The sequence below is a fragment of the Lepus europaeus genome, chromosome 13 (assembly GCF_033115175.1).
Source record: "Lepus europaeus isolate LE1 chromosome 13, mLepTim1.pri, whole genome shotgun sequence".
In the NCBI taxonomy this organism is placed as follows: Eukaryota; Metazoa; Chordata; class Mammalia; order Lagomorpha; family Leporidae; genus Lepus; species Lepus europaeus.
Window position 1 is genome coordinate 42663680 of NC_084839.1, and position 12013 is coordinate 42675692.

General features: G+C 56.5%; 1 protein-coding gene and 1 long non-coding RNA gene across 2 annotated transcripts in view; one reads left to right on the forward strand and one right to left on the reverse strand.

Moving 5' to 3' along the window:
* EPAS1 (endothelial PAS domain protein 1) overlaps window positions 1–4673 on the forward strand; it is a 79786-nt gene extending 75113 nt beyond the window's left edge. Inside the window, exons 12-16 of the mRNA XM_062209379.1 lie at window positions 25–515; window positions 1147–1264; window positions 1358–1469; window positions 1634–1813; window positions 2502–4673. Coding sequence (XP_062065363.1) covers window positions 25–515; window positions 1147–1264; window positions 1358–1469; window positions 1634–1813; window positions 2502–2653 — 1053 coding nt within the window. The 3' untranslated portion in view covers window positions 2654–4673. The remainder of the gene's footprint in view (window positions 1–24; window positions 516–1146; window positions 1265–1357; window positions 1470–1633; window positions 1814–2501) is intronic.
* Window positions 4674–5311: 638 nt separating this feature from the next.
* LOC133773058 (uncharacterized) overlaps window positions 5312–12013 on the reverse strand; it is a 110921-nt gene continuing 104219 nt past the window's right edge. Inside the window, exons 2-5 of the long non-coding RNA XR_009867857.1 lie at window positions 9234–9547; window positions 8792–8940; window positions 6421–6523; window positions 5312–6010 (exon numbers count right to left, since the gene is read on the reverse strand). This is a non-coding gene — a long non-coding RNA (uncharacterized LOC133773058). The remainder of the gene's footprint in view (window positions 6011–6420; window positions 6524–8791; window positions 8941–9233; window positions 9548–12013) is intronic.

Consider the following 12013-nt stretch of genomic DNA (forward strand, 5'->3'; position numbering starts at 1 on the left):
CAGCCTGTGTCTGCCCCTCCTTAGACGGACTTCAACGAGCTGGACCTGGAGACGCTGGCGCCCTACATCCCAATGGACGGGGAGGACTTCGAGCTGAGCCCCATCTGCCCCGAGGAGCCCCTCGTGCCCGAGAGCCCGCAGCCCACCCCCCAGCAGTGCTTCAGCACCATGACCACCATCTTCCAGCCGCTGGGCCCCACGGCCGCGCCCAGCCCCTTCCTGCTAGACAAGTACCCACCACCACTCGAGGGCAAGAAGACAGAGCCCGAGCACCACCCCATGTCCTCCATCTTCTTTGATGCTGGGAGCAAGGCAGCCCTGCCTCCGTGCTGTGGCCAGGCCTGCACCCCTCTGTCTTCCATGGGGGGCAGGTCCAACACCCAGTGGCCCCCGGATCCGCCATTACACCTCGGGCCCACAGACTGGCCTGCCGGGAACCAGCACACGGAACCCTTGGGGGCATCGCCTTTGGGACCCCCGGTTGCTGTGCCCAACGTCTCCATGTTCAAGACGAGGTCAGTGGTTGGTGAGGGGTGGGGGTTGGGACCCGGCTACATCAGCAGGAGCCAGGCAGGCACCCTCCTCCCCCACTAGCTCTGGGAGGATAAACTGCACCCTGTGCTCCATCAGCTGCCCCCTCCACAGCTGGACAGGAGTAGCTGGGCAGGGGGCCTTGAACCCTAGTATTTCCCTTAGAACCACCGGGGAGGGTGCATCCCCTGAACCAGAGAACATGGGAAGTTGTGGGAGTGACAGCTTTCTTAGTTCTCTCCTGCAAACCGTGCTTGAGGAAAGCATTGCCTTCCCCTCCCTTCATGCCCCTTCAGGGTTCCCCAACAAGCTTGCTTCAAGGAGTTGAGAGCCCACTGGGAGGTGTGGCACCCAGGTCTGTCTTGGACTTCAGAGTACTCCACTGGGCAGGAGAGGCAGAAGCAGAACAAGCCCTCCTACAGACCTGCGTCCCCTAGCAGGACAGCCTGGCCACAGCTGGCTTGGCAGGTGGTGCATGGGGCTTGAACCATCCAGCCTCTCCCAGAGTCTGGAAGGCAGGTGGAGCTAGGGCTCGGCCCTCCTCTGCAAGTCTTTGCGGAGGCACCGAGAAGCCGGGCCTCCACCCCCTCACCCTGTACCGTCTCTGCCTGGCAGGTCTGCCAAGGGCTTCAGGCCCCAGGGCCCAGACGCGATGAGCCCGGCCGTGGTGGCCCTGTCCAGCAAGCTGAAGCTGAAGCGCCAGCTGGAATACGAGAAGCAAGCCTTCCAGGATGTGAGTGGGGTGGGGGAGACGCATGGGCCGGCCAGGGCTGCGGGGGACTGGGGTGTGGCCATCAACCCCACCCTCTGCCCTTTGCATGACCAGGGGGACCCGCCTGGTGGCAGTGCTTCCCACTTGTGGAAACGGATGAAGAGCCTCCAGGGAGGGGGCTGCCCTCTGATGCCAGACAAGGGACTGGACGCAAACGGCCCCTCAGGTGAGCACGCTGGGGCCCCGAGGGGAGGGCTCCCCCACCACCTCCTGGAGCCTTGGAACGGGGTAGACATCGGGAATCTCCAAGCACCTTCCGGGCAGGAAAGCGGGTGCTGGAGGTGCCCCAGCCTCTGCCCTCATGCTCCACTTTGGCCTCGGGTCTTTCAGATGAGTTCATGCAAACCCCCGCCAGGGTCCTGGGGCAGCCCCTGAGACACCTGCCGCCGCCACCACCACAGCCGCCATCCACCCTGAGCCCTGGGGACAACTGCAGCAGCGGGCTCATCCCGCAGTGTTTCGCCCTCCAGTACCAGGACTACAACCTGCCTTTGGCTCACAAGATGTCAGGTGGGTGCTCGGGAACAGGCGCCCCAGCCCAGGGTCCGAGGCACGGGAGGATGTGCGGGGCGGAGACCTGGAGCCTGGCTGCACCTCACCCCCACCCCGCTAAGGCGGGAGTCCCGCGTTTGGAAGAGCATCAGAGGTTTGCTACTTGCTTTCCTGGAGGGCAGCTCTCCCCAGGACAAGCCCCCTCTGCTTCCTTCCAGAACCTTCATGGTGCCAAGCACAAGCAGTCACTTGGCCACGCCCTGCCCAGGGAGCCTCCTCATGGGGCCTGGCCCCCCCCCCTTTCCACGGCTGCTTCTGTCACACCAGCCCTGGGGAGGGTCGGTACAGGGCGATCTAAGACTCAGAGAACCTAAAGGGGAAACCGCAGACAAGGTTACCCCTAGAATCACGCTGTCCTGCAAACTGAAGCCCATAGGCTGCCAGACACAAGGGCGTGGCCAGGGCAGAGGGGCAGGGAGGAGCTTAAGGTGGCAGCTCCTGGCCCCTTATGAGGCCACCCTTCAGGGGTCTTTCACCTGACTGTACCGCCTCAAGCTGCCCACTGGCATAGAGGGAGCAGCACTCCCTGCCTCCCCCTCTTCCCACGTGTGTGCACCGCAGCCCTGCTGGCCTCCTGCCAATTGAACCCTGTACCAGGGCTTTCCCGCAGGCCCCTGGCAATAGCGCACACCCACCCCTCTTGCAGGCCTGGCAAGCCAGCTGCTCGGGCCCTCGTTTGAGCCCTACCTGCTGCCCGAACTGACCAGATATGACTGTGAGGTGAACGTTCCTGTGCCGGGAAGCTCCACGCTCCTGCAGGGCGGAGACCTGCTCAGGGCCCTGGACCAGGCCACCTGAGCCAGGGCCTCCTGCGGGGCCGGGGCCCAGCCCCGCCGACGCCGTCCCGCAGCTTCCTTCTCTACGGCTGTTTTTGCAACTAGGTATTTCTAACACCAGCACACCTTTTACGAGATGTACTTACCTGGCAGCTTCGCCCAGGTCACCACGCAGTGGCCTTCGAGACGCCCACTCTGCCATCCATCCTTTTTAAAAACACCTTCGTGTTCACCTGCTATGTTTTGCTGTCAAGGAAAACGTTCAGTTTTGTAAGATTTTTGCCTTCCTCCCTCCCCCCACCCCATGACTTCTAATTTATATTCTCCATAGCTGTCTGTCTCCCTCCCACCCCCACCCCGTCTCTACACTAACAGGTTCAGTGGCTGCTCGCGGTCCTCGCAGCGGCTTCATTGGACTCAAAAGGTTTTCTGTTGTTGTTGCCAAAGAGACACAAATGATTTTGCTTTCTGCACTGCCTCCGCGGCTCCCCCCTCCCTCTCAGAGCCCTCCTGTTTTCTTTTTCAAAACTAATCACTTTCTGGGTAAAGTTCAGGCTTTCCGAAGCCAACCCTCTGCTGCGACCCGGAAAACCAGAAATGTGAAGGGTGAACTCGGACGCGTGGTTTCCTACGAAAGTTACCCGGCGCGGCTCTTCCTGACCTCTGCGGGGTTCCCCCTCCATTCTGGCAGATTTTTTAATATTATTATTATTATTATTCAAAAAGCATAACTGAGGTTTTTTAAAAAAAATTTATATCTGGGTGAAGTGTTTCTTATCATATATATGGGTACTTTGTGATATCTTAAAAACTTACAAACGGAACCCGGTTCATACAATCACCATAAGACCTTTTGTAAGCTGTTTTCTCTTTCTCGGTGTTGCCAACACGGCAGGACTGTACGGTAGTGCCACAGGCCTGTACTAACCCTGCTAAAGCTCTCCCCCTGCCTCTCTGTCTCGTTGGCTTTGTGCTCTGCGACAGGCCATAGGGTTCGTGAACCACGTTCGCGGGGTGTTGGCCGCCATGTCCCCTCCCTGTGTGTGTGTGCTGATCACGCCCGCCAGGGTCTGACAGCACGTGCTGGGAGAACACCAACGGAGGGGGCGCGCTGTCACTCCTGAGGTTTTGTGGCTGGCCCTTCAAGTGCACTGAGCTACGTCACTTCCAAAGGCCTTGCATGCAGCATACTAGGGTATTGGCAGAAGTACTACGAAATGGTTTAGATGGGTACTCACGTGAGTCAGGGTTCAGAAATGGTGTAGTGACCTGGTCCACATCCTCCTGGCTCAGGGTTTTGGAGCTGGACTGAGAGAGGGCACCAAAGGGAGGTCAGTGGGTCCTGACCAGCCCCAGCTGGGTACCCCTCCTCCAGCCTGCCGCAGGCAGGCGGCCTTGCAAGGCCTAGGTGCAGCGCCCCCTGCTGGCAAGCAGCAGGCAGCGCTCCAGGGCCAGCCCGAAGCCTCAGGCCCTTGCTGGGGTCTCCTTGTCACAGGAAGTGACGCGTATAGGTAGGAAGCACTGAAAACAGAGTGTTCGCAGAGCACTGTGTAACTCACTGGGGAAGAAGAACACCACCTTTTGGTTTTCAATGCCATCTCTATGGAACTCATCTGTCGTGGGTACAAAGAAGTTGCTAAAAAAAGAAAAAAATGCACACAAAGCTCATCAGACCAAGCATCTGGTAAGCCCAGACAGACTAACTGCCAATCACAGAAAGTAACTTGCAAAAGAAACCTAAGTTAGATGAGGAACAGGCGCACGGCGGCAGAACTTGAAGGGTTCCTGAGAGGTCAGCGCTGGTATTTGATTTCCTATGTGTGTGGCCTCAGCATTAAGGGCATTCTACCCTCGCAGTTGTACTAAGACACTCTGAAAAGTACCCCGAGCTTTGTATTAACCTTATCTGTCAATGTAATGATTTCATGAACATTATTATATTGTCAAATTCCTACTGACAACATTATAACTGTATGGGAGCTTAACTTTATAAAGAAATGTATTTTGACACTGATATCTTATTAAAGTATTCTGATCCTACACTGCTGGTGCCTCTTCCTTCCTGGGCATTTGTCACGGGCTACGCAGTGGAAAGCAAAGTCTTGATTAAATAGTTTACACAAAGTGAACCTTACCACCGATCTTGCCCAGATGTGTGAAGCCAGCTGGCAGGCAGACTGGGAAGGAAGCAAAGACTAGAAGGACTGTCTGGTAACAGCCTAAAGCCTGCAGGTATTTCTCTGTCTGCCCCAGGGCCCTTTCTCATATCCCACAGGGAGCCCCAGGACAAAGAGATCCTGGGGTCTGCCTTCAGGAAGGGCGTGGAGCAGCTTGCGAGAGCCCGTTGCTGGTCTGCGCGTGTCCACTCTGCACCTTCGGGGGAAGGCCCCAACAGGAAGAGGCAGCCAGGCTCTGGCCGTCAGAAGGGCTCAAGCAGGGCTCAAGCAGGGCTCAAGCAGGGCTCAAGCAGGGCCTTCCCAGGGAGCACATGGACGGGAAAAGCAGCCATAACCTCGGCCCGAGACAGGTGGTGAAAGCCCAGAACTGGACACAGGCCTGGGGAGGCCTCTAATTCCCAGTTTGCTTTCCTAAACTGCGTGTGCATTGGACCAGGCCGCTGCCGTCGCGGTGTAATGTGCAGGGTGCGGGGTGGGAGAGACCCGGCCACCTACCTTTGCCCACCATCTTGGAGTGAAAGCTCCCCAAGTGCTTTTCTGAAGCTGTGCTGTGAGTGACACATCTCAGCTTGTCCTTCAGAACACTGGCAAGTTCAAGTCTTAGGCCTGGAAGGGGGCTACCGCAGGACCCCATCAACCTGGGTGGACTTGCATGGTCCACATTGCTATCCCCAGGCAAAACCCCTAGGCTGGCCTTAACCATCCGAAGGCCAGGGATAGGCAGGAGCTCCCAGCTCCTCTGGCTTCCAAGTCCAGTGGGCCAGCAAAGGGGAGCACACGAAGCGTGTTCAGGGAGCTCGGCTTCCCCAGAGCACCCAAATGTGAGGCCTGAGACCCAGGCAAGCCATTGCCGCCCCATGTTTCATCTCTGGCGGTGAGGATCCTGGGTGAAATTCCACTGGTTTCCTGTTTAATGTCCACACCACAGGCGGCTTCAGAGGAGGCCAGCCCCACACGGCCAGGTCTGTAGGGGCAGAGAGCTGCCACGTGCTCAACCACTGCAATTCCACCTGACTCAAACTCCGCTCTCCTTTAGTTGGCAAACCCTGGCCGGGGCTGACACCTTCTCAGCATTGGCCTTGCTTGGCGGCCAGGAGGCCATACCTGCTGGAAAAGGACCAGCGCTGCCCCGTCAGAACCAAGCAGGGCAGAAGTGAGCCGAAGTGAGCCTCACACAGCGTGGTCTCTGCTGCACGTGCCACCTGGGGAGGAGAAAAGCTGGTTTTCCTGGAGCTATGACACAGACCCACCCCCTTTACGACAGATTCACTTGCTTTACGGCATGCAAGACTCAACCACCCAGTCTTCTTCCTTCCGACCCCTCCCTACCCTCTGCTTTTTGGGAAAACAGGACTTCTGCTGGGCGCCCATGCATGCGTGGTCAGATCACAGTGGTACTTGCACCCAAGGCAGGGAGGTCCAGGGTCAGGGAGACATGACCTCAAGCCAACTCCTGGTGCCAAAAGGGGGCCTAGAAATGCCAGAGCCAACCCCATCGCTTATTCTTTCAACCTAAAGCCCACGGAAATGGTGGCTTGGCTGTGGCCATACAGTGAGTGACAGGGCTGGGGCAGAGCCCACATGGGTGACACGGGGCCAGGGCAGGCCTCACCTGAGGTCAGCTCTCAGTTCCAGTTGGTCAGCGTTCAGGCCTCCTTCCCTGCTGCTGCCTCCCGCTTGTCCTTGTGACGTCCCTCAGGGCACTTTCAGTTCTTCTAGAAGGGTCACGATTGCATCATCAGCCTGTTTCTTTAAAATACTCCCCTGAACTCAGCGACCCTGTGGGAACAGCATGGCCTCTCGGCGACCTCTGATGTCTCACTCGGGTCCTTCACTCCCACGCCGAGTCCTCCCAGGACTCCGGAGAAAAGGGTTTGATGTCTATACCCCACCTGCTACATACACAGTGCCCAATCCAGTGACGTCTTGATCCTCTCCCTAAACACCGCAAGCTGGTCCAGCAAGCACTGGGCTGCCTGGTGCGCACGATGGAGGCCCCCAGCCCACCTTTCCCCCCAGGCCCAGCCTTGGAGACTGCTTCCGTGCCCCAGGGGTGCAGTTGTACTTGGCGAAGGGCCCTCATCGTGGGTTCATTGAGCCCAGTAATGGTAAATCAGGGTGGAAAAAGATTTTCTTCTACCCTGAGGCCATTTGGATTTTTATATCATTTGTGGGCCATACAAAATTATCAACTTAAAACTTAGCCTGGGGACAGGCATTGTGCCACAGCAGGTTAAGCCACTGCCTGCCACACGGGCATCCTATATGGGTGCTGGTTCAAGTCCCAGCTGCTCCAGTTCCAATCCAGCTCTCTGGTAATGCTCCTGGGGAAGCAGCAGAGGATGGTCCAAGTCCTTGTGCCCCTGCACCCACATGGGAGACCCAAATGGAGTTCCAAGCTCATGGCTTTGGCCTAGCTCACCTGTTGCAGCCATTTGGGGAGTGAACCAGTAGATGGAAGTACTCTCTCTCCTACTCTCTCTCCTCCCACAACTTTCCCTTTCAAATAAACTTTTAAAATTTTTTTTAAATGAGCCTGCTATAGATATGTTGAATTCTGAGTCCCAACTGTGATTGCCTTGGCAGGGCCAAGCCAAATGATTTTGCAAGCTTCTATGGCCTGTGGGTGGGATGTTCCCTACCCCGAGCTGTAGATGCAGAGGAGTGCTCTGTTGTCTCAGGGTGGACCCCAACCCCCACAGGAGTTTAGAGGAAGCCAGAAGTCAGCACAGGCCTCAGGAGTGGAGCAGCTCCCCACCAGGGCTGGGCTGGAAGAGGATCATAGGAGAGAAGAGAGATGAAAGGCATGGAGCCAGAGTGGGCAGCCCATGCAGGAGACCCTAGGAGCAAGCAGGATAGGGGCTGAGATGGAGGGGGAGGCACACAGGGCAGCCGGGCCATCAGACAGACCTGCATTCAGATCCCAGCTGAGCAACCTCACACAAGCCCCTCAGTGACAGACAACCTGGGTCTGCTCTTCCGTATAATGGGCGTGATCATAGCACCTGCCCCAGAGGGTACCGGCTGGATATGTAAACGTGAGACGCACCAGTAGGCACCTGAAACCTGTGACATGAGAGTGAAGACGGGGCAGAATGGAGGGCCCGAGATAGAGCCCTGGGCCACTCGGGTACCCAGGGGCGGTCAGTGGAGGAGCCAGCCACAGAGGAAGGAGGAACCCTTGGTGTGGAGTCCCACAAACCAAAAGAAGAGGGGCCTTCAGGAACGGGGGAACAGTTAGCTGGGTCACATACGGCACTCAGCAGTGAGACGGGGAGTAAAGCTTTCCAGTGGGATTCGTCAACATGGAGGTCATCCTTGACCCTAACAAGAGCCGCTTTGCTGGGAGTTAAGGGCAGTGTTGCTGTGGATTCGTTCTGAGAGGAGGAGCGCAGTGGGGGCAAGAGGTGCGGAATCACCACACAGATACCTGGAGTTGGGTGAAAGCGGGCCAGAGGCAAGCAGCCCTCAGAGTCGTTTATTTCAGTTGGTACAGCAGCTTATATAGCCGAGGCAGCCAATCCGGTCAAGGGGCGGTTTATGCCCTAACCAATCACAGCCTGTTGCCAGGCAGGCTCCATTGCCAGGTAGGTTTCGAAGCCATTCCTGAGTAACTGATGCTCGCTTGCCAGTGGCCATCTTGGCATGGCCTTCTCATTCCACCACAGGGCGATAGCTTGCCTGGAACGTATCCCAGAGTGCACTGGCTGTGTGGGGCCACAGCAACACAGCAATGCACAGCTCCTTCAGGAAGTCAGCCTGGGAAGGGCAGCAGGGGTGGGGTGCAGAGCTGGAGGAAGACAGGGCTCAGGAGAGTGTGAGTGCGTGTGAATACTTAACACATGTTTAGGACAGATGTAGATTTACAGACAAGCTGCAAGAATTTCATAGCTAACACTTCTATGGCAGGTGTGCCACAAATGATGAATGAAAGTGGGTACATTATCATCGAAAGACTTTCTTCAAACTTCCCTAGTTTTTACCTAATGTCTTTGATGGTTTTCTCTGTCCCAGGACCCAATCCAGGCCACTAGATTGCATCTGGTTGTCACGTCTCCTTAGGCTTCTCAGGGTTTCTGTGTTTTGGATGAACTTGACAGTTTTGAAAAGTGCTGGTTAGGTAGGAAAGGCTCTTCAAAAGAAAGTCAGAGAAAATCCATATTATGGAAAAACTATGCAAGTATTTCAATTTTTTGCACAGAAATAAATGTATCTTTAAATTCCATTTTTTTTTTTTTTTGCTTCTGTGAACTTTCAGAAATAGCCTCATATTTTGTGAAACATCCTTCAGTTTGGGTTTTCCTGATGGTGTTCTGGTTTCAGAGGGGTCACGGGCTGGGGGGAGAGGAAGTCCACAGAGGCCCCATGCATTCTCACAGCATCCTATCAAGGCCACACACAATCACCGGCCCAGTTGACACTAACCTTGGTCACTGGGCTGAGGGGATCTAGGTCCAGTTTGTGCTCTGTGTTTTCGGGACCGTGATTTTCGGAGACGAGTTGTAGGAGTACGCGGGGATGTTTCCCTGGCGGTGGCGGAGGGAGAAGTTGATGGAGGCAGGAGAGGAGGCAGACCTGCAGGGGGGAAGCTGCTGGAAAGGCAGGAGGGCAGGCACGGCGCCCAGCGTGCACAGACGAGGGCAGCTGCACATCTTTCATTCAGGAAGTGGAACTCACTCGGGGGACGTGGTGTGCTATCCCACGTCTGATCACCTCCCTGGTGCTGAACGAGGCAACACCTTTAAGGGACAGAAAGCGAGGGGCAGAGTGAGGTTGGACACAAAGAAGAGTCGGTCATTCTAGAAGGTCGGCCTGGCGGTCAGTCCTGCAAGGACGAGCGAGACCCACGGCCATGAGCTGACCCATTGGTGCAGCCGTGCATCTGTGAGCACATCCTTCTACCCCGAGGGAGGCAGTCTCCCAGGGGCAGTCAGCGAGGAGGGTGCATCCGAGCGAGTTAGGAACATTTTCTTAGAGGGACTTTCAGGATGGGCTGTGCAAACTGTTATTGTGCGAAGGAGAGACAAAGCCAGGAGGTGGGAAGATGGTAGGCGAGGTGGAGGTTCTTATTGAGGGAGCGGTGAGAACAATGCTTAGAGAAAGAGAAGCTGTGGAGAGGGAGGCATTGTTGGGGAGGAACCTTAGCGTGGAGATGTCATGCACGCCACCCACGCAGGCCAGCAGGACCACTTCCAGGCATTGATCCTAAGTGGAGATGCTAAGTTCACACAGAATCTGCACACACATGCTTACAGCAGCAGGAATCGTGGTTGCCAAGAACTGGGAACAACCCTGACGGGGCATCCACACACAGGGGCCCGGTGCTGACCCCGGCACACGCGTGTCTCGAAGGCACTACACTGAGTGCAGGAAGTCAGTGCCCAAGGGCTGCAACTGTATCATTCCACTTATAAGGCATCCCGGGAAAGGCAAAAATACAGGAACAGAGCAGAGCCCACCTCTGCTGGGGGTGGGGGCCAGAGGGAGCTCCCTGCAGGCAGCTCTCTGGCCTGGGGCTGTCTGTGGCCAGGCTGGAGAACCCATGCTCCAGAAGAAGTGAAAAGCACTTCGGGAAAGCAAATGAGAACTTGCTCTCAAAGCAAATTTCAAGATTTCAGAGTGGCAGAAATAAAGTATGTGTGGGGGGAGAGGCAGCGGGGGAGGACTGAGGTGTAAGGGAGCCGGGGCGTGGCCCAGGGTGTCCTGGTGGGTGCCTACTTGGTTCACTGCCTGCTGCAGTCCACACAACTGAAATCCTGCAGGCAAGTGACTGGAGCTCAGAGAAGAAACCAGAATCTAAGACGCAGGGCTGGTGTTGTGGCATAGTGGGTTTAGCTGCTGCCTGTGAGGCCAGTATCCTGCACTGGGTCAAGTCCCAGCTACTCCAGTTCTGATCCAGCTCCCTGCTAATGTGCCAGGGAAAGCAGTGGAAGACAGCCCAAGTGCTTGGGCCTCTGCACTCATGAGGAAGACCCAGATGGAGTTCCAGGCTCCTGGCTTCAGCCTGATCCAGCCATGGCTGCCATGGTCATCTGGGGAGTGAGCCAGCAGACAGAAGATCTCTCTCTTCTTTAAGTCTGCATTTCAGATAAATAAATCTGAAACAAAAATCATAAGATGCAAACAGGAGGTACAGGGAGGAGGCAGCATGCGGAAGCAGCCATGCAAAGCTGGGAGGACACCCTCCACCCTCAGTCCCTGCTCAACACCTGCCCACAGGAGACAGAAACTAGGGGCGTTGGGGGCGTGGACAGCCGGGCTTCAGCTAAGGAACAAGGCAGAGGCAGAATCAGAAAACAGGGGAGGGGCCAGCGCTGTGGTGTAGCAGGTAAAGCCGCCTGCAGTGCCAGCATCCCATGTGGGCACCGGCTCGAGTCCCAGTTGCTCCACTTCCGACCCAGCCCTCTGCTATGGCCTGGGAAAGCAGTATAAGATGGCCCAAGTGCTTGGGCCCCTACACCCATGTAGGAGACCCAGAAGAGGCTCCTGGTTCCTGGCTTCAGGTCTACACAACTCTGGCTGCTGCAGCCATCTGGGGAGTGAACCAGCGATGGAAGACCTCTCTCTCTGCCTCTACCTCTCTGTAACTCTGCCTTTCAAATAAATAAATAAATCTTTAAAAGTAAACAGGGGAGCCTCTCCGAGTCAGTGATGGCAGAGTTCCCAGGAGCACAGTGGCAGGATCGGGAGGGTGGGGATGAGTGGATGTGCAGAACCGTCCGGGACAAGGGCTAGCAGGTGACCGGTGACCCGGAAGGCTTGCTCTGTATGTGACTAGGTAGAGAGTCAGGAGAGGCGGTGCAGCCTCCTGGGGGCCTTTTGGGGGTGGGCACAGCCAGGAGGTACAGACACCTGTCAGGCTTGCCATACCTGTGGAGCTGCCCGGCCCTCCTTGTGTCCTGCAGTCCCCAGGGGCTGTCACACATGTGTGCTCAATTGCACAGTGGTCCCAAGCTTGTCCCTTTCTAACGGCATGCATGAGAGCGGCCAGGGGCAGCTCCCTTGCTCTGTCCGATCTTGGTGTTAAATCCCGTGGGTAGGCCCAGCGCTTGTAGGAGCAGAGAAGGAAGACAGCTGCAGGTGGAGGACCCTTTCAGCCTGGAGCAAAAGCCACTCCCCCGTCCTCATTAGCCTGGTTGAGACGAGGGCAGCCGAGCGTGAACATTGACATCATTTTGGGGGCCTTGCTAGTGAACCAAGGCAGG